General features: G+C 45.8%; 1 protein-coding gene across 3 annotated transcripts in view; it reads left to right on the forward strand.

Moving 5' to 3' along the window:
• The window catches only part of NCAPH (non-SMC condensin I complex subunit H), a 36,028-nt gene that overhangs the window by 11,677 nt on the left and 2,404 nt on the right, over nt 1-21,947 (forward strand). For all 3 annotated transcript variants that reach the window (XM_014791633.2, XM_004435913.3, XM_087426161.1), the window contains exons 7-17: nt 4,755-4,944; nt 6,112-6,203; nt 6,970-7,175; nt 11,033-11,181; nt 11,826-11,932; nt 12,563-12,685; nt 15,484-15,594; nt 16,764-16,946; nt 17,842-17,955; nt 20,076-20,167; nt 20,557-20,632. In XM_014791633.2, the coding sequence (XP_014647119.1) occupies nt 4,755-4,944; nt 6,112-6,203; nt 6,970-7,175; nt 11,033-11,181; nt 11,826-11,932; nt 12,563-12,685; nt 15,484-15,594; nt 16,764-16,946; nt 17,842-17,955; nt 20,076-20,167; nt 20,557-20,632 (1,443 nt within the window). The remainder of the gene's footprint in view (nt 1-4,754; nt 4,945-6,111; nt 6,204-6,969; nt 7,176-11,032; nt 11,182-11,825; nt 11,933-12,562; nt 12,686-15,483; nt 15,595-16,763; nt 16,947-17,841; nt 17,956-20,075; nt 20,168-20,556; nt 20,633-21,947) is intronic.

Consider the following 21,947-nt stretch of genomic DNA (forward strand, 5'->3'; position numbering starts at 1 on the left):
AAACAAGTGGAATGAAGACACTGAGTATAAGCTCTTCTTTTGAGGAGTTTTGCTATAAATTGGAACAGAGTAATGGGGTAGCAAGTAGAGGGGAAAGTAAGGTCTAGAGGTTGTTTGCTTTGTTTTAATGGGAGTATGAACGGCATGTTTACTTGTCGATGGCAGCAATCTAGTGGAGAAGGAACTATTGAGGATGCAGAAAAGAGAGGAGACATGCTGGAGTGGGGTCCTTGAGCATGTCAGAAGAGAAAGGAACAGACAGCATAGTTGGGGCTCGGCTGAGGAGCACCCATGGCTGATGGGAGATGGGGTTTGAGTGTGCGTGTGTGGGAGCATTCTGGGTATTCTCCTCTGGTTGTGTCTTTTTTCCCCCAATGGAATAGGAAGCCAGATCATCAACTGACAGTGAGTTATGGAGGAGGAAAGTGTTAGAGGTTTGAGGAGAGAAAAATATGGGAAAGAGTCAGTTAGGGTGGTGGGTGAGTGCATGGACAAGGGAAATACAGTTTGTTTGCCAGACGACACTTAGGATCTACTTGAGGGCAGCGGCAGATGGATTTGAAGTGAGGTCAGTCAGCATGACTTTGTGTCTTTCTCCAGCCGTGGTTAGCTGAGTGCAGGCATGGGGTAGGCAGAAAGCTGGATTTAACAGAGGATGTGTTTAGCTGAGTGAATGTAACACCGCTGGAAAGGGCACTGGTGTTAAGAGCATGTGCAAGGGAGTGGTTATAGTCATTGCTTATGGAATTTTAGCTGAGAAAAGAGGGGAGTGAGGGACAGTGGATTGCAGGGCCTGGTGGGGTCCAAGACTTCTTAGTGCTGGAGAGAGAGGAGTTGGGCATCAGAGAGGGGCACTGGAATTGAGCACGTGGAGAGGTTACAGTCATGGTTCCTGATTTCATTCAGGGAACAGGTAAGGGAGCAGGGCGGTATGGGGATCACGGTAGGATGTCTCCGAGGCCTGGGGTCCTTAAGATGAAGTCCAAGACCATTGAAGGAGAGGGTATCAAGGAGCTGAGAGGCCAGAGTGTTGGCTGGATCAATATATGGATATTGAAATCACCAAAAACTACCACAGCAGTGAAGTTGGAGAATAGGAATGAGCCAAGAGCTAATAGTAAAATCTTCCAAGAAGGGGCTAGACCTGGGGATAGGAAGATGATCGCAACACAGATGGGCAGAGGGTGGTAAAGTCTGATGTGACCTTCAAAGCTGAGGGTTTTAGGAATTGGGAAGGAGAATAGTCTGGAAGCTATAATGAGCAGCAAGGAAATCACCCATTGCACCTCTCGGCCAGTGGTTTGAGGGCTGTGGGAGAAGAAGCAGCATCGTTGGGCGGGCACTGAGTTTCATTAGAGCAGTGCTTCTCAGCCTTTGTCATTATTTCCCCCCTTCAGAGCCTTTTTGGATATTTTGTTCCTACCCCTCCCTCTTGAAATTATTAAGGAATAAGATTTTGTGAGATAGGGTTCAGGGTCGGAGAACCACAAATTATTGTAATTTCTAAGGTTTTTTTCACCCTCTCCCAAGAATCAGTTTTCACCCCCTTGAGAGTGATATGGCCCCCACTGAGAATGGATGAGTTAGAGCAAGTAGATGGAGAGAACCTTGAAGAAAGAAGTAGGGAATATAGGGAATTTTGCTGATGACTGACTGAGTGTAGAAGGGCCCTGGGGGAAAATATCAGTTAGAAGGAGGAGATGAGGACTAAAGAGGGGATGTCAGAGCCGTATAGGTTTTAGATCCTGGGAAATGTAGAATCCTGGGGGTCTTGGGTCTTGTATGTGTGACTAATAAATAAAGGAAATAAAGGGCAATGATGAGATTAGTCCTAGTGGTCTCACGCAGATGGTAGTGGTGAAGCTGAGCACACAGGGTCTCGGGGGCTGGGGTGAGGGGCCTTGCTAAGTGCCCTCTGAGGGATGGAGCAGTTCTACTCTGGGCTGCCTGGTGGCTCCAGCCTGTGGTGGGGTGAGGACTGTGTGTGGATGGGCAGGGAAGGGCCCGAGGAAGGTGGAACCACTGAGGCCGAAACCGAAGAGGGAGGGGAGAGGCAAGGGTAGCAGGCACTTTGGGGAAGGGAATTGTGCTCTTTTCCTTTATCTGTGTGTCGGCACTGACCCAGGGTAGTGCCAGATTTGGAGGCGAATGATGTAAAGTTCAGATCCTGGTTCCACTCTCTTAGCTCTGTGACCTGGGGAAAGGCTCTAAATCTCACTCTGTTAAACTGTAAAAACAGGTAACACTGGTCCCACCTACGTACAGGATTTGTGTTAGTGCATCAGTTCTGGCGAAGTGCTTTATCCGTGGCGTATGTTGTACACATCTAAAGGGGAGCCATGAAATCCTCCCCCACCTTCCCTTCCCCGATTCTTGTCTTTTTCCTCTTCTCAGATAATCTGAATATTTATTTCACTATCATTCTTGTTTTTGCTTCTGGTTCTACAGTGAAATGTTCGATTTAACAATATGGTTAGAAATTCTGTTTTCCAACCATCCTTTTTGTTACCAGGTAGACCTAATTCTGGGGAGCTTAGGAGGCTTGCACTAGCCTCTCCCATTGTTAGAAAGAGAAAACGAGAGTACGCAACACTGCTCCCTCTAAACCTGCGGTTGTCAAACCGTGGTATATTTATGCCAAGTAAAATCAAAAGAATCTTGAAGAAACACCAAGTATCCCAGTTCTGTAAAGCTTTTTTTTGCTCTGTAATCTGCCGTAAACTTGTAATAGCCAAAAGTACGGAAGATTAAAAGGGGAGGTATTGTCACAAACTTAAAATGTGAAGTTTCAGCTGTTTATGAACTTGCATTCTCTTGGAAATGGCGTGGAGATTAGAAAGCAGATGTTCTGTGGATGTGTGTAGACGAGTGGAGAACACTTGTTTGTGTATGAGCTGATCTGTTTTGGACACAGCTCTTGATTGTGCAAAATGCTTGCTGTCCTGGGATATTCCAACCTGATTATGCTCCAGTTCCTTATACCATGAGAGCACAGATGGATACAATGCAAGGAAGTTCAAGGCACAGTCTATAGGAGATCAGAGAGGGTGGAGGTCAGAGTTTTATCGAAGAGGTGAAGTTTGAACTGGGCCTTAAAGGGAAGGGTAGGTGTTTGTCAGGTGGACATTGCCAGGAAGGTGATTCTAGGCAGAGGCATAAGCAAAGGCCACGAAACAGGAAGGTGCTAGTTCTTTAGGGAGCTGGACAGTGACAAGTTTGGCTAGAGTGGAGGATTCACTCATAGGCTGAAATGACCCTGGACTTTATCCTGCAGTCTGTTGTCTGCCAAGGCCGCCTTTTACTGTTTCTCTTCCTTGCTGTGGACCCTTGGTTCAAAAGGTTCATCTACCCAGACTATGCAGTCAGCAATAATTCATTTCCCATCAAATTACTTGCAAAGATGTCAGTCAGATCTAATTTACATGAAAGAACCATTGTTCTCACACTGGCATGATATAATTCTAGACAAAAGTGAAGAAAGTTATGTTAGTGTTTTCAGCTTTAATGTGAGTCAATGTACAGTTTCTGTGTTGACTCTTTGAAAGGCTGAGTTTCATTAACTACTCGCACAAGACCTCTAGGGAGTGGGGCTCCAGATGGGAAACCATTGCTCTGGTTAGCATTTGAGGAAGGGAATGGGAGTAACAACACTGGTATTTTTAGGATAGGACATGAGAGAGACCAGAGACAAGGGTTAACTCAGGTGAGAGTTGTATTGGTGGCAGTGGGGGTAGGAAGGGAGGGATAGATGGTGGAGACGCACCAGGAGGAAAACCCACCAAGCCTGTGTAACTGACTGGATGAGGGGTAAGGAGACAGGGAGAGTGTGGAGGTGACATGTGCTCCTCTGGGACTAGGAAGATGATGAGATGGGCTTATTGGGAAGGTGAGAGGAGAATCTCACTTCTGGTGGGGTCAGGCTCAGAGATAAGGGGGCCAGGAAAGCCAGAGTGCCACTTCTGTTGTCATATCCAAGGTCCCCTCTCTTCATAGTAGCCACATCTTGAGACATCAGGAAGACCTGTGAACCCAGTACCCAACCTATTTCCTGTCGCAGGGCCACCTGTAGAGTCCCAGGTAGCTTTTGCCCTCTTGCCACATGTGCATGTGCCTGCCCTGTCCTTGTTCTTATGCCCTGTGTCCTTTTCTGCCTTTTCGGTTGGTGTCACATGGCTGCTCCACTCCCGTTCCTTGACCCAGTCTTGGGGGCCTTCCTACAGCCTCTTCCCTGTTTTACCCAGTCATCTAGCCCTGCTGGCTCTGCCTGTCCTTTCCTGGGTCTCTTGGTTGTGTTCTTCCAAATCTTTGAATGTTTCTGTTCAGAGGACTAATGGGGTCTTGTGAACAGATCTATCACACAGGCTTTTTAAATCAGCAGAATTGGTTGTGATGGCGTTCCTCTAGAGATAGCCGTTTACAGACAGTGGCTTGTGGAAAGAGACCAACAGAAGGATCCGTGTCCAGGTATACTGTAAACAAACAAATTGACACAGTATAAGTTTGTTACCGTTTACTGTGTATTTAAGGATGTACAATTATTCATCTGAGCATGTGCAGCCTTTCTTTTGAATTGGTGTCTGTTGGGATGGGAGTTCACCTGATCAGTTAGAAAGCCCCTCCACTCTTGATCTTGCACAGAGACGTTTCAATCCAGTATATGCAGCTGTGAATGAGCAGGGTCCAGTGAATGAGCTTTCATATTTCCTTTGGTTGCATCCTGTAATTTTTCGGTCACTCTCTGTTTTTGTGCTCAGATTGATCCCATGTTTCAGAGGACTATAGCCTCATTCGATGAGTGCAGCACAGCAGGCGTGTTTCTCTCCACCCTCCACTGCCACGACTACAGGAGTGAGCTGCTTTTTCCTTCCGATGCCCAGGCTCTTTCCACTGAAGCACCTCCTGAGTTCCCAGATTTAGGCTGGGTGGACATGACGGATTTAAAAGGTAAGTACACATAATACCTTTCACCAGAGCATTTTAGCCATCAGAAAAGTTTCTATAAAACCATGGGATGCGGTAAGCCCATCATGCTCTTATATTGCTTATTTCAATTACTCAGAAGGTTCTTCTGGAACGCCAAATTGGGCATCCTTTTGGGACAAACTAGCTTTCCTTCCTTTCTGCGGAGTCTAAGACAGTAGTAGCTAATGCTCACCATTGCTCTTGGTGTGTACGTGCCACACCCTGCAGGTGCCCCGTTAGAGGCTGGTCCTTAGTCACGTATTGAAGCCCTGGGCTAACCCTGCAGTATCAGAGTTTGGACTTGGGAAAGGGACTCTAAGAGACTTTTGTTGAGCCAGAGAAGCCTTGTTCTTATTTGTTACCAATCTAGGGGGTCCTGAGGAGAAGAGGGTATTGTGAATTGTTTTAGACTCCTCTGTGGTGGTCTGAGAACAGCCCTGTCCTGTTGTCAGCCGTTTATACTGTGTTGGCAAGGATTTTAACCTTCCTCCCATCCTACCCCTCCACTCCGCCCTCTGGGGGGACCATCTGAGAATGTTGTGACAGGCACAGGTGGGGGAATACCATAGCTGTACTGGTGTGTAATCATTTTTGTATGTTGCATGAACTTGATCCTCCTCCTCCAGTAACACACACAGATGTTACGGTGCCCATTCTCATCCATTCTATTCTTGTGTAAATTTTGCTAAATATAACGGTTTTGTGCTAACAACCTATTTTCCAAATTTATGCTCTCAACTGGGGCTCTAATCGTTTGAGGTAGGTAATCTGTGGCTAATTTAGTTTGGGACTAAAGTAAGTAACATTGCATGATTGGTTGTGCACTTAGTACACTTTAAGGGAGAGTTTTTGATTTCCCGAGTAGGGCACGGAGTCCATTTCAGAGTCAAGTGTCTGTGCTTCGGGTTTCTACCCAGCGTTTACTACATCTTGGAACGCGAGTGTGGAACCCACCTCCAGTGTGGTTGTGTGCCTGAGCCTCTGCCCTCTCCTTGGACATCAGTCCGTGTGACACAGAGATTGCCTGCCAGAGAACGAGAGGGGGCTGTGCCTCTCTTCTCCGTGGTGCTGCTCTGGTCACTCTGAGGGTGTAAGGAGTGTGCTCTATCTGCCTCTGATCCCTCTTTGCAACCTTCCTGTCGTCTCCAGGGCCCCTGAAGCAGTGTGCGGAAAATCGCCAGATCTGTCCTTCCCTGGCGGGCTTCCAGTTCACCAGTTGGGACAGTGAAACACATAATGAGGTGTGGTCAACTTCTGGACTTCTAAGGGCTCTGGGCGTTTCTCCAACAGCTCGTGGTTTCAGTGAGATGGCCCAAGATAATTTCTGCTCAATGGGAACCAAAACTGGCATTATTTAGCCAGGAGTACAGAAAATATTTCCTTTGGCACTTGTGTGGGGACTAAAACCTAGCGGGTAGGGATGGGATTGTGAACTCCAGCAGGAGCATTAGACAGCTGCATGATCCTGGGATCAGTTTCATGTCCTCTCTTCTCTGCTTCCCTAGGGTGAGGCAACCCTGCCATTCTGGGTGCACAGTTTTTATCAGATTTACTCTTGGATGTGGTTATCCCAGTGGCCTCTGGTCTCGTAGGCTGCTGTCAAGCTCGAGGAATTTCCTGCTCTTTGGGGTTGAGTCCCTTGGCACAGAGCTTCCTGAGAAATTGTCATGTGTAAAGCTTTCCTCTGTGTATTTTTAGCATGGCCCCCTTTAGCCTGCTTACTACCGCTTCCAAAATAAACGGTCTCCATGGAAAACTGTTTTCTCTAAACATGTAGTTAATGGATGCAGATTCCTGTTTCATGTTTTACAAAATGTGCCTAATGACAATACAGCTTCATCCTGTGCCACACAATATAAACTTCCTCAGCGCTTTACTGTCGTGAGAACACTGGCTCTGGGGGCTGGGGAGGGGAGAAGGCACATCCAGGGAGGCCGTTCCTCCAGCGGTGACTGGGGTGGTTATGGGAACAAGGAGTACTAGAGAAGCTCTCTTTGTCCCCTCCAGTCGGTGTCGGCCCTGGTAGACAAGTTTAAGAAGAATGATGAGGTATTCGACATCAATGCCAAGGCAGAGGAGAGTGACTGCGGGGACTCCCTGAAGGGGCCCCTGGAGGACGACTTTGATGCCAACGATGAACCCGACCACACCACAGCTGGGGATCCTGCAGAAGTCGGGAGCTCAGAGGAGCCCTGCCACATTCAAAGCTGCCAGTAAGGCTGTCAGGGCTATGTGAATTGTTCCCATAGGAGTTTTCCATAGTCCTTAACAGAGTCCCTGCTGGAATCATCTAATTTCATCTCTCTGATTGGCCGGGCTGGTGGGCCATGTTGTCCACACCGGCTGAGCCATTCTGACTCATGGTGGAATCACACCTGCCTTTGAATGTCTGCTCAGCCAGTTAGTGGTTATAAAATTGACATAGAGGGAGTTTAGGTAGAACTAAAATATGTAAAGTGCTGGAAAAAAGTACCAGGGATATAGTAGCTACTTCAGTGGTGGCTTTTGTTACCACTTGCATTTTAGTAGCGTGGAGCATGCTCCCTCTCTACACTCTATACGTAGTCTGGCTTTTGGCTACATCACTCTATATCGGTTATACACAGAAGTAGGCTTGTGCATTGCTTACATAAAAAAAGGGGCCCCTACCTGAAGGATCAGGCAGAGAGGGGGCTGGGCAGTGCTGGGTTACCAGAAAGGAAGACTGGGCACCAGCAGAGCAGTGAAAATGAATGACGCAAATAAAATTGAGCAGATTGAGTGGGAGGGGAGGTGGGAGAATTGGTCTGTAGTGATTTAACTTTTTGATTACTCTAGTAAGTGTCATAATAAAATCAGAACTTTGTTGGCTTTTATTATAGATTATATAAAATAATAGATTAGTATTGTTTTAATTTTGAATATGATTTGGAAGCAGGCTCCCACAATCCTGGAGAGCTGAGGGACTCTAAAGGTCTTGAATGGGCCTGGGTGTAGCAGATTCCGCTAGACTAGAACGAGCAGACCCTCTGATGACTCCTGGGCCTATAGCAGCATCTTTGCAAGCCCGGGACTGGGGACAGGTGAGCTGGTTTAGTATGGGTAAAACTTGAGGAGTTGTTCTGTAATTTCCCACTGAGGCAAAAATCCCTTCAAGAGCATGCTTGAATGTCTCCAGGATAAAAGAGATTGCTTTCTTGAGCTCAGTTTGTCTGCTCAGGTGGAAAAGGATCAGATTGATAATGTCTCTTCAAATCCAAGTAGAGGTCGAGGGGCTGAATGTTTGGCACCTCAAGGTAAAATTACCCATCTGTGCCCGTTGGCTCCTTCCTCTCTGGTTTGTACTGTTGGTGTACCTGCGATTTTGTCCCTGCTCCCATCCCATCTTCTAAGAAGTGAGGAATGGTAAGCAGGTTGATGGGATGCGCTCTTTTGATATCATTTTCAAATGTCAAGGAGCTGTCGCTTTTCCTAAAGATTGAGGTGACATCTGAGGAACTGACAGTAGCGAAGGGCTTTAGTCACTTTCATTTTGTTATTTTGAGCAAACTGGAGATGGTTAACTAGAGATGGTTATTTTGAGCAAATTTTGCACAAAGCTCTCCATTTCTCTCCCAAGTTTCAAACGGAACAAAATCTTGGAATCCATCCTACTGAGTGCATTAAGGGCAGGGGCTTAGGTTCCAGTCTAAGGCTTTGTCTTGAAATCCCCTACCCTTGGTATGGCGCTGGCCCCCTCCCAAGAGCTCAGGAAGTGTTTAAACTGAACAGACTTGACTCTGCCATGGATAGCTGTGTGATGGGGGGCAAGTGGCATCACCTTTTGGGGTCTTTGTTTTCTCATCCATAAAATGAAGGGTTGAGACTAGATGATAATAATACTATCTGATATTTATTGAGCTCTTTATTCTGGCTTTGTGCCAGACACTATGCCAGTGCCTTGCCTGCATTATTTCACGTAATTTATATAATATATAAAACGTAATCACTTAATCCTTGCAAGAACTCTATAATTAGGTCCTGTTATCCCCACTTTACAGATGAGAAAACAGGCTCAGAGAGGTTAAGCAATAGAGTGGAGCTGGGACTCGCCCAGCACCTTTGAACAATCATGGCTGCACACAATGAGCGTTGGATGGCAGGCTCCACCCCAGAGCACTTAACTAAGTGTCTCTGAGGCCGGGCTTTGCATCACTATTTACCCAAATGTCCCTGGGTGATTGTACTGTGCCCCCAGGGTTGAAAACACTGTATTGTACTGGAAGGCCTTTAAGGGCTTCTCTAGCTCAAGGTGGGGTGGGGGCTAAGCCAAATTATAAATCCAGTGTTAATGCAGGATGCCCCGTGTTATTGGTCTCTGGATGGCAACACTTTGACAACTGTGCACATTCTGCATTAAGAAGGACTCGTCTGAGAAAGTGCTTTACGTCCAAGAGCAGCCCGGGTGCACTCCTCCATCCTACAGCCGTGGGCCCCGTGTTCTCTAGCTGGTCTCTCTGCGGTGCAGGCATGCTTTTGTAAGATGCTCGCTATGGTTCAAGACCGCAGCCCAGACCACAGCCTGCTCCATGCATGCAAGAATGAGGCGTTCTGCTGTGCTAGGTGACATGCTAGGAGCCAGGCGGGAGGAGACCTTTGACCTGCAGGTATTAGTGCAACTAATGCCAAATTGAAGGAGGGGTCCTGTGGTTGGGGATGGGGGGAGAGCAGATAGAAGAAATAGAGTTCCTCCAGAGGGGGTTAGAGAAGTTTGATGGAGGAGCAGGCCTTGAAAAGTGGGGGGAATGGGTGAATTGTTGGGTGGGGGAGTCGGGACCAGTAGGGTGCCTGCCGCGCAGCTTTGTGTACTGAGAGAATTATTAAATGGCTAGAGTTCAAGCCTTAAGGCCCTCAGTCCAGCCCTGGCCCACTGACTTGCAGGGGTTGGGAGCCAAGCACTTGATAGCTTTGCCCATAAGTTCCCAATAAATTCCCAGCCCGACTGCCAAAACTTTAACAGAAGAATATCCGTGAGAGTTGAGTGGGGCTGCTGCTGAAGCCATCTTCTTTCTCCCTCTGGAGTTTACAATGCATACAGTTGTTACCTAATAACATAGGCTAGGCATTCTATAGACTATAAATATGAATTTTTTAATTTTTAAAATTGTTTTAGTTACACAATAGAAATACAAATACAGCTTCCTGGTTTTCAAAAAAACATTCTGTAGATAAAGGCAAAGTCCCCTTTTAAAGCTTTTTTAGCTTGTTCTGTAAGGCTTTATATAAAGAGAATTGATGTATATGGCTTGATACAGGTAAAAGCCCCTCACTGTCTGAAATTTCCTTGTTGCCTTTCCCTTTAGAGGGCAGTGTAGCAGCACTAATGTACTTTCTGATGGGTCAGAGGCCTCAAGGAGAAAGCTCCCCCACGTTCTAGTACCCTGCAGAAAGAGTGAAAAACCAAACCCAAACCACCACGCTGGACCGGCCAGTTGGACACCTCTCATGCAGCAAAGACTAAAGCTAGGTGGCTTAGCAGATAGAGTAGGAGGGGCCCCCACCATTTAGGGGACATAAATTAGAATAGCATCTTTTTCACTTAGTAGGAACCACAGCAGTGCTATTGGAGCCCTCATTTACGGAAGGACGGTGAAGAAGGAGAGACTCATCCTGTGTGGCAGGAAGCCTGTGTGTGGAAGGATCCTGAGGCTGGGATTCAGGGAACTGTGTCCAGCTCCCAGCTCTGGCATTTTACTAGCTGGATAGTCTTAAGTAAAAACTGAATTTCTTTCTGCCTCTGTTTTCTTGTCTCTCAAGTGGGTAAACTTGCATTTTATAAAGCCCTTTGAAACATCCAAAGTATTTGTATAGGTATGATCATATTGTTATAAAATGAAGAGAAGTAAAAGCACTTTGAAGTAAAGACTAAGGAATTATTAGTGATGAAGTATTTATATTGGACTTAGTCTTAGAACTGTTGCTCATTTGTGGAAAGGTAGGTAGGTAGAGCCTTCAAGTGCATCATATGCTGCTTTACATGTAAATATACTATTGTATATATCAATACGGACATGACTGTACATGTAAAAACATGATTTCACGTGCCTTACAGGGAAGAAATGATTCCCCTTGGGGATGGAGACATTAGGACCATGTGCCCTCTTCTATCCATGAGACCTGGAGAATATTCTTATTTTAGTCCCCGTACCATGTCATTGTGGGCTGGCCCGGATCACTGGCGCTTTAGACCCCGACATAAACGTATGTACTTCTAGATGGAACTTTAAGAAAAGAGATAGTGTAGCTGACCAGCTAGTCAGCAGTTCAGCTGACGAAGGGAAAGGCCCGTTGTTGTTCTGCTGTACTTCCTGATAAGCTGAGGAAGCATACAGATAAGCCAGCCTCCTGGTTGGACAGTCAGTTGGCCCGGCCTAGGATGAGGGATCAGTTAAGGTTGAGGCCTCTGAGTGGGAAGAGTGAGTACCTGGAGTCAGGAGAGCTGGCTCATGACTTTGTACTCCCCCCCACCCCCACCCCGTATCCACATGACTTCAAACAATGGCTGTAGGCGGGAATGACTGGCGGGCTCAGGGGGCCCACATGAGTTATTGTACAAGGCAGCACTCTGCAGAACTCGGAAGGGCTGTGCCAGCATTATATATTTTGCATTCTGTCTTTGAAAAGAAGGGATTAACTAGCGTATCGCTTTATTGTGTTTTGTTAGCAAAAACACAAATTATAAGTAAAGGATGAAAATTAGGTGTGTGATTTGCCTTTCCTGATGCTGTTTTGATGCTCAGACATGAATGCTATCTTGCAGTTGACAAGGCTGTCAGTAGATCTTGGGAGATGATAATGTAGGCCGCAGAGGTGGACAGTGTTGATGTCTGTGTCCATTTCTGCAGAAGACGCTGCCTCACAAGTAGAGAACAGAAAGAAGAATACCAAGAAAGATTTTGAAATCGACTTTGACGACGATATTGACTTTGATGTATATTTTCAGAAAACAAAGGTTTGTGCTCAATTTATTATACTTGTGCTGGATTTATCATTTATGCTTTCTTAAATTATTCTTTGCACTCCTCTTTCCATTTTAGATGTGATTTTTAAAAATTCATTTTAGGCGCCGGCCTGGTGGCATAGCGGTTAGGTTCACGCACTCCGCTTCAGCAGCCCGGGGTTCGCAGGTTCGGATCCCGGGTGCGGACTGATGCACTGCTTGTCAAGCCTTGCTGTGGTGGCGTCCCATATAAAGTAGAGGAAGATGGGTATGGATTTTAGCCCAGGGCCAATCTTCCTCAGCAATAAGGGGAGGATTAGCAACGGATGTTAGCTCAGGGCTAATCTTCCTCACACACACACAAAAATTCATTATAAATTTAACTCTTAGAGTAAAAACTCTTCATTCTCCTTCAGTCCCTAGAGGAATTGAGAAATAGTCCCAAACTCAGTGGCAGAGAATCAAGTTTAGAATATGAAAAATGTCTAGCAAAATTACTCTTTTACACAGAACTGGAAACTCTGATGATAGACTAATGCTGCCCAAACCCTTCCCAAGCTCCTTCCAAAAAGAAAATGTTTTGACCATTTTTATTAAAGATGCCTAAAAACCACTTTTTTTTTTTTTTTTTTTAATTAATAGGCTGCTACTATTCTGTCCAAGTCCACTTTGGAGAACCAGAGTTGGAGAGCCACCACTCTTCCTATGGATTTCCACTATGAGACTGATAATCTTGTCCAGCTGCATCTCAAACCAGGCACCAGGGTAAGGCTGTTCCTTGGTTCCCTGAGGCCACTGTTGTCGAACCCGTTTATAGCATTGGAGGTATCAGGTGGCTGGTAGTGTGACTGTCAGACAGTGCCTTCGAGGAAGAGGAGAGAGCATGAGGAGGAATGTGTGTTAGCCAGGGGGAGTTACCAGGAGATCAAATGGGTAAGGCAATCTGAAAGGAAAAGCTTATAGGATAGATGCACCCAAAGTTTTGGAAATACCTCACCTGGTTAGGATGCTGGATGGACACCGAGGCCTACATGCTGAAATGCTAGGGGGATAAACATAAAATCTTTTGTTGAGGTTTTTACAGGATGTTAGTTATTTCTGGATTCTCGCACTTTCTCATTGAAGTTGTAGATTGACTAGCCAGATGCCTTCCCTAGCCCACATTGCCTCCCCCACAGTCAAGGTGTAGACTCACGCCCACTGTGACACATAGGGGTAAAGTAGGTGCCAGGCATCTGACTGCAGTCCTCAAGGAGTTCCCTCGTGCTGCACGACCTGCCCGGGCTCCGTTTATGCCTGTTGGCACGAGCGCTCCAGACTGCCTGGTGCTGCACGCCGGTCACTGTTCACTTCATTTGCCTGTGGCTCTTCTGCTGGTGCTAGTAGCAAGTGCACGTCCTGCTGCCAGGTAACCAGGCAGCGGTTCATGCTAAGTTCTGTTGTATCTGAACCCTCTGCTCATTTGCATTCCTGGTTTTCATCTTGTGGTGTCAGGTATACAGACAGCTTACAGTTTCCTCTTCCTCATTTTCCCTGTTTCTCTACAAGGTCTTAATGATATGTATACAGTTCCCTGAAGTCACTGATATCTCACATTCTGTTTTTATAAACCAACCTTGATATAATTTTCTTTCTAATCAATACTATTCATTTAACAGAAATACTCTTACAAATGTAGAAAGAACTAATATAATGTTATGTGTCAATTTTCGTCAATAAAAAAAGGAAATGCAGAAAGATGCAAAATTGCAGCAGTAGTAGCAACTATGGCTACGGTCAGGATTGGTTAGATGCCAGCAGCAGCTTGCTCTAATCGGAAAATAGAGTCCTGGGGCCGGCCCCGTGGCTTAGCGGTTAAGTGTGCGCGCTTGGCTACTGGCAGCCCAGGTTCGGATCCTGGGCGTGCACTGATGCACCGCTTGTCGGGCCATGCTGAGGCGGCGTCCCACATACAGCAACTAGCAGGATGTGCAACTACGACGTACAACTATCTGCTGGGGCTTTGGGGAGAAAAGGGAAAAAGAGGAGGGCTGGCAACAGATGTTAGCTCAGGGCCGGTCTTCCTCAGCAAAAAGAGGAGGATTGGCATGGATGTTAGCTCAGGGCTGATCTTCCTCGCAAAAAAAAAAAAAAAAAAAGAGAGAAAATAGGGTCCTAAGGCAGAGGAGCAGGGCCAGGCTGCTGGGGAGCTGAAGGAAGATAGTAGGACACTTGCACCAAGCCTGGCCCAGCCTCCAGCTGTTTTCTGTGGCCACAAGGTGCCCTTCCCTCCCTCAAGCCCTTATTATGAGCATTTGAAGAATGTGGCCTAAGTGGTCATTTGCATTTTCAGATGTGAAGGTGATAGAACAAAGTCATTGGATCATTGCACTCCAGGAGTTGGTTTTTGGGAATTTTTCCCCCCATGATTGTTTCTTATAGAGGAAAGAACTTCTGCTTCTGATTATTCACAGGAATAAATTTCCGTCTGTGTAGTAGGGCAGCCAGGCAGCAGGAACCGGGGATCCCTCATCCTTCCAGCAGAGCTGCACTGGGAAATGACTATTGAACACTGGAAAGTAAATGCTGGGTTATTAAACACTCTGTTTGGCTAGAGACTATACAGATCAGCCACCCATCCAGTTTAATATCTTAAAGGGTGATTCTAATAGCAACCAGCCAACACATGAGGGGCATGTACCCTTCGTGAATCACTTCTTGTAAACTGTGGACAATTAAGAGTGTGTCCAGAGGAGAGTATTCCAAATGGAGAGGGATTTAGACATTGTGTCATATGAGGAACAGTGGAAGAAAGTGGGCATTTTTTAATTCAATAAATATGCATGTTTAATGTTATTTTTGGATTCGTATTGCAAAAACACTGAGTTTTTTTCAGCTGCTTTTGGAGTATATAGTTGTATTAAAATATTCAGTGTGCTTTTGTAAATTGTACACACCTTTAACCCCATTTTCTTTACCCCAAAGATACATACCCCAGATAAAAGTCACTGGTCTAAGGGCCTGCAAATATCTCAAGGGCTGTGGTCAACAGGCACTCCCAAAAGAGGAGGCAAACTTGTTCTGCGAAGCTCTGGAAGGCGGAACAAGGGCCCATGGGTGTAATGACGGGGAGAAGAGCTGGATGTTTCTCCCTGTCGCTAAGGAGGGAGAAGTGATGGCCTCAGGAGTGGGCAGGCTGCTTATGAATGAAAGCAGTGATTGAGTTTTCTGTCAGAATTGTTCAAGCAGCAACAATTGACTTCTTTTCAGATAGCTATAGGCAGTTTTGTTTTTAGTGAAGGAACCGTTTTTCAAATAAAATTGTGTGCAGACCTAGTTTCAAACCAGTTGCTCTGGTTTATTTGGGATGGATGGCAGCTCTGAGCCCTGCTACCCTGGGCTTGCTCTAGAATGGAGTTGTGCAGTTGAAAAGTTGGTTGGCTTAGATGACTTCTCAGGGCCCTTGGAACTCTAAAATTCTAGGACATTGATCATAGGGACTAAGATTATTTCCCCAACCTCTTGTAGTAGCTAGCTGCTTTTCTAGAAATTGCTTTCTGCAGTTGTTCTTTCTTTCATTCTAGTTACTTAGAATGGTCCAAGGCAAGAGGGCAGGGACCATGCATTATGAGGAAATTGGAGACTATGATTACAACAACCCGAATGACACCTCCAACTTCTGCCCTGGATTACAGGTAAAAGGGAAGAGCCTTGTCCTCTCTTCTAAGCATACGAGTCTCTTTCCTGCTCCACTCCCCCCCCCTTTCCTATATGGTGGAAGGCTGTAGGAACTTCTGAATCCCGTGGGATTTGTGGCTGCCTGCCCTGCCTCAGGCCTCAGGGAACTGAGCAGAGCTGAGGAAACAGCCGACACCCTGGCCTGCCTCACTTTGAGCCCTGCGTGCAGGAAAAAGTGGTCATACTCTGGTAAAGCAGTCAGCGTGGGAGGGCATCATCCCCTGTGCACAACACTCATCTTGCTATTTTGGGATTTCAAAGGAAAAGAAACACTCTTCCTCCTTTCAGGAGCTAATCTTTTGGCTGGGGAGACAAAACACATAAACATGTGAAGATGGTGTGTGCTAATGGGGTGGATCTCAGGAGACCAAGCTTGTAGCTCTGATTTTGGTTCTCACATGGTGAACTTGGGCAAGCTACTCCCCATCTTTAGTTCTTGGTTAGACTAATCTCAATATTCCTTCTGTGAATCTGCTAGCAAGATAGCAAATGTAGGTCACAGACGGGAAAATATTGGCCTCGTCTGTGTCCCTGTATGTGAGGAGAGGGAAAAGAATTGGAAGAAGTGTTTAGTCACCTTATTTTCTCACTTGGAGGAGAGTTAGGTTGTTGTATTTTAGTGAAAATCCAGACTGACCCCTTTACCAGTGCTTCTCAAACTTTTAGCATGCAGAAGAATCACCTGGAGAGCCTATTAAAAAACCACTTCCTGGGCCCCACCCCAGAGATCTGATCTGTTCCCACTGGGCTCAGTCCAAGAACGACTTTCTCACCAGCTCCCAGCAGGACCCCTGCTGCCAGCTGGCCCACAGTTCACATCTCTGGTGTTTCAGGAATGCTTTCTGTAAAATGAAATCCTAAATTTATTAGAAGCAAAGCGGACACTGTGGCAGGTGTGATTATTGAGTTCCTTTTAATTCTCACTCCAGAGGTCTTAGTCAACACGTACCTTCCTAGTAGGGTTTATGTGCAACAGGAAGATAACTAGAGGCACCTAGAAGTCCATCCAGGGCTTGACTCATCAGGAGCTCTGCTTTTGCTGTGTGAAGACAGAGTCTGTTTTGAAGGTATTTCTCAGCCCCTCAGGCAGCTTCTGCCAAACTTCAAGAGCTCTTTCCTTGCCCAGGCTGCAGACAGTGATTCTGAAGAGTCAGATGACTTATATGTGGGACCAGTTGGGACCCTTGATGTTACACCTGATCCTTGCCATTCACCTAAGACAACACAGGAGAACGGTGACCTGCCTGAAGCCCAAGGATTAGATATCACCACTTATGGGGAGTCCAATCTGGTGGCTGAGCCTCAGAAGGTAAAGATGAAGCCAAGAATTATATTTTATATTGTTTGCCTAAGATCTGTTTAATTTCCCTCCTGTATGAGTCACAATGGTCTTCGCTTGATTTTTTTTCTTCTCGATTATAACTCGTTGCTCCCCAAGTGACTGATTCTTACAGAGAGCTGTAGGGAATGAGCTGATGCTAATTAGGTATGTATGGAACTAGCCATCTCTCCAAAGATCATGGAGACTATGATACATATGACTAGGGGTGAGCCAGTCACACAAGTAGAGTTATGTGAATGAAGGCTGTAGGTAGAGAAAATGGGTTTCTATGTTGATTGGGTGAGGCTAGCTATTTGGCTGTGGAAAATCTTGACCAGATTCAATTCATATTAAATTATCATGAATTAAACATCCATCTGTTCCATACCAAGTGACAGGCTTAGTGCTTTCATATATATTTGATTCACTTATCTCTTTTACACTGGAATTCCAGGTTAGCTTTTTTTTTTTTTTTTAAAGATTTTATTTATTTATTTTTCCCCCAAAGCCCCAGTACATAGTTGTCTGTCATAGCTGCACATCCTTCTAGTTGCTGTATGTGGGACACGGCCTCAGCATGGCTGGAGGAGTGGTGCCTTGGTGCGCACCCGGGATCCGAACCCGGGCCGCCGGCAGCGGAGCGCACGCACTTAACCGCTAAGCCACGGGGCCGGCCCCCAGGTTAGCTTTAATGTAGATTGCACTTGATCAAAAAGAAATTAGATTGAAATGAGGGACTCTATTTTATTATATCCAAAGAAAGCTCTATGACTCCTTGGTTTTAACTAGATGATCTTTGAGTCCAGACTTTCATTTTACATTGAGTTGATAGTAAATGTTTCTTTCTTCTGCTTGCTTTTACTTTGTCACATTCCTATTTCAGGTAAATAAAATTGAAATTCAGTACGCCAAGACTGCCAAAAAGATGGACATGAAGAAGTTGAAGCAGAGCATGTGGAGTTTGTTGGCAGCCTCCTCGAAGCAAGCAGACGCAGAGGTAACGGGTCCCACTTATTCTCCAGGTGCCCAGCGTGTGGGAAGGGAGTGGCTGACATCCAACCCTCCAGGAGCAATAGTGCTAAGGCAGAAAGCATTCGTTCAGAAACACAAGGAAGACATCACACCTCTGAAAGAGAAGTGAACCACGTATATGAGCAGGCAGGTCACACAAAAGGTGATACAGATGGCAAACTGGTGCCTGGAAGATCATTCAGCCCTGCTGGTAACCAAAAAATACAAATGAAAGCATCTTCATGCTGCTTTACAATAACAGCTTTTGCAATTAAACATTGTTTTTCAGTATGGAGTTAAGAAAAAATTAGAGTGCTTATTCACTGTTGGTGCAATTTAAGTTGATAAATGACCCTTTTAGATAGGAAATTTCTAACATCTCATGTGCCATAAAATGTTTAAGTCCTTTAATAATTCTGATTTGGGAAATGTATTCTAAGTAGGAAAGTAATTAAAAAACACTTAGTATGCTGTCAAATTGTCTCTTTCTCCTTCAGAGCAAGGTGAAACCTTGATTAACTTATTCCAACTAAATGGAACTCACAGTCAACTAGAGTCCTTCCATCTCTTTCGGACCTCTTCTGCTCAGGGAATGTTCTGAGCTTTCCAAACTCAACCCATTCTCTCATACCTTCTCCTGCTGGCTGAGAAGTGAAAATTCATGATTTGATTGAGGGCCCTGAGCTGTGTAGTCTTAGATATCAGATAAAGCTTCAGTCATAGTCATAAGGTTTTATCCAACTAAAATGGAATGGGATGCAAATGTAAGAGAAATGTACTTGTTTTAAAAATTAGGAAAGGGGTTCTGCTTAACCTTCGATTTATTTATTTATTTTTTTTGTGAGGAAGATTAGCCCTGAGCTAACATCTGATGCCAATCCTCCTCTTTTTGCTGAGGAAGACTGGCCCTGGGCTAACATCCGTGCCCATCTTCCTCTACTTTATATGGGATGCCGCCACAGCATGGCTCGACAAGCAGTGTGTCAGTGCATGCTGGGGATCTGAACCTGTGAACCCTGGGCCACCGAAGCGGAGCGCAAGCACTTAACTGCGGTGCCACCAGGCTGGCCCCTAACCTTTGAATTTAAATGACTCGAAATACTCTATCCTCCAGGGAGTCTGGTTAATTAAAGGTTTATTTAAAAAAAAACAAAAACCTTTTGTTAAGAAGCTGTTCTAACATATTCAAAAGTAGGGAGAACAGGGTCCGGCCTGGTGGCGCAAGCGGTTAAGTGCGCGCGCGCTTCACTGCGGCGGCCCAGGGTTCGCTGGTTCGGATCCTGGGCATGCACCGACGCACTGCTTGGCAAGCCATGCTGTGGCGGCGTCCCATATAAAGTGGAGGAAGATGGGCACAGATGTTAGCCCAGGGCCGTCTTCCTCAGCAAAAAAAAAAAAAAAAAAAAAAAAAAAGAGGAGGATTGGCGGATGTTAGCACAGGGCTGATCTCCTCACACACACACAAAAAAAGTAGGGAGAACAAAGAATAGTATAAGGAACACCCACTTCCAATAATTATCAATGTTTTATCTATAGTGTCACCCAGTCCTGTCGTCCCCACCTAACCCCCCACCCCTGGCACCATGTACACATTCTGAGTTATTTTACTCAAATTCCTTTCATAACTTTCAAATTACTTTCATAACTGCTTGGCTGCTAGCAAGGAGGCAGCCCCTATTTTGTGTAAGTGTTTTAAGTGGAAAGCTCAAATCTACTTTTAGATATATACTCTGTACTGCCCTTGCCTATGTAGTCCAGGTGAAGCTATAAGTGATCATGGCTCTTTGTTATTATTTTGTCATTTTTTTCTTTTTTTGTTTTCAGAAGGACCTAGAAGCGTTTTTACAATTTCTCCTTTGCTGGAATTATACTGGCATTGACATCTATGTTTACCATAATTCGGTAGATGCCAGTGTTGGGGTCCAGGGCTGAGGCACTTAGTCCCTTTATGGATCCTTTTTCTTCAAAATATAACTAAGGAATTGTTTTGGTTTTGTTCAGATATAGACCTTTCTTTCTGGAGATACAACTTTGCAGGTTTATGTTGCTCTCTCCAAAGTGACCTGGCCCCAAATGTCTGATATGTAAATGTCCTCCTTCTGTTAGGCAAACCACAGTGAAAATGGAAAAGCAGGGGAGTTGGTGGACGTGGCCAATGGGAAGAGGCTCAGCGGGCTCACCAAGGACCTGCAGAAGAGGTGTGTGCCAGCAGACACAGGGCTCGCCGTCCCCTCCCCTGGCCCCAGCTGAGAGTGCTCCAGCCTGGCTGTCAGTGTGACACACAGACCCCTCCACACACCACCTGCTGTTTTAACACTTCTAGCAGTTTTTCTTGTCTGCATTGATAAATGAGTTAATATAGACTAACTTTAAAAAGGCTTTTCTCTGTGCCAGTGGCTGGAATGGAATAGGAAATATTTTATTTCCAAATAAGAAACTAGAAAAACCTGCTTATAAAATGCATCTGAAATATTTCTTTGTTTCTCATTAGTATATTCATTGGACATGTGTATTCATACTTGATGAAAGAGCCTTTGTTTCCAGAATTGCAGTGACCTAGCTAAATACTTGGCTCTTTGTTTCACAGCCTGCCTCCCGTCATGGCTCAGAACCTCTCTGTACCTCTGGCCTTTGCCTGTCTCCTACATTTAGCCAATGAAAAGGTAGGTAAATCTGGTAAGCGTGAGAGTATTCTCTATGTGTGTCAGCCTATTTGAGCTTTTTATTAGATCTTTCATGGGCAACCTCATAGGATATCTTAAATACAGTGACTTATGCAATACCTTCAACCCAGAGGATCGACCAGGCACCTCGAAGTAACTTAGGAAAAGGTCGTCAGGTATGATTAGCAATGAAAATGATGAGGAGGACCCAAATGGGAAAATTTTAGATGCTAAAATGGTGATCTCTCAGTTCCCAACTTGAAAACATAAAGTACTTTTACATCATTGGGTATCAAGGGCTTTAAAGGCCAGGTCCTGCCAGTGCCAAAGTCAAGACACATGGGAAACGTGGTGGAGAAAAGAGGGGGTGGGCAGAGGTGAGGATGAAAGGGAGACAGACGCAGGGAGAGAGAGTAGTAAGATATGGAGGCAGTGGCCAGCAAAGTGGAGTCACCAAGTACAGTGAGAGTCTTGGGAATAGATATCTGTCACAAGGAAGGTGACAGCAGAAGTGCCAACTGTGACAACATGCCAGGCTCCTCATAGTGTGAGGCCAGCCAACAGAGCTGAGCGGCTGTGGGACAGTTATTGAAGGAACAGGCAGAGACCATCTTCTCAGGATCCTGTTGATCCCACCTGGGAGACACCCCAGTGAGGCGGCCAGTAAGCCTGTACATTTGGTACTCATTGAGACTTGATGTCCTTGAGAGTCCCCAGGCAGCTGGTCCCTAACACTGACTTTGGCACTTACTATAGAGGCCCGTGGGCTGGGCTGTAGCATATGCCATGAGCCTCACTAGGGCTGGGGATGCATAGCTGCCGCTGGGCACCACCACTGCAGATTCTAACCCTTCTCTAGGAGGGTGCCCTGCCCTGGAGGGGCGGGGTGGGTATGAGAGTGTGATACCTGTCTGAACCTTGAAGTATAGTTTGAGAGGATTGATAAGATTGTAATGGAATGGTAGCATAAAGGGGGTGCTGGCAGAAGCACCCAGGTTCTCCTGTGTGCCAGTGTCTGACCTCACAATGAAATGAGGAGTGGTGATGATTGGCTCCATTTCCCAGGTCTGGCTTTGCCTTGCTTGGATTGACTGTCAGGCCCAAAGCAGGGAGGTTCCCCTGTAGGATGGCCTGTAGCACAGCTGCCAGGCAATCCAAGTGGACCTGCCACCAGGAATCAGGGACCACTTTTTCTCTTGCCAGTTTCTAAGCTCATGACCTCACTGAAGAAGAAGAAACTGTCCGTTTGGCAGAAGCTAGTTTTGATTTTGGGTGGGGAACAGGTATAGCAGAGCCACTGAGCCAGGACAACGTG

Source organism: Ceratotherium simum, chromosome 40, assembly GCF_057802395.1.
Source record: "Ceratotherium simum simum isolate JZ-2026a chromosome 40, ASM5780239v1, whole genome shotgun sequence".
NCBI classification, from domain to species: domain Eukaryota; kingdom Metazoa; phylum Chordata; class Mammalia; order Perissodactyla; family Rhinocerotidae; genus Ceratotherium; species Ceratotherium simum.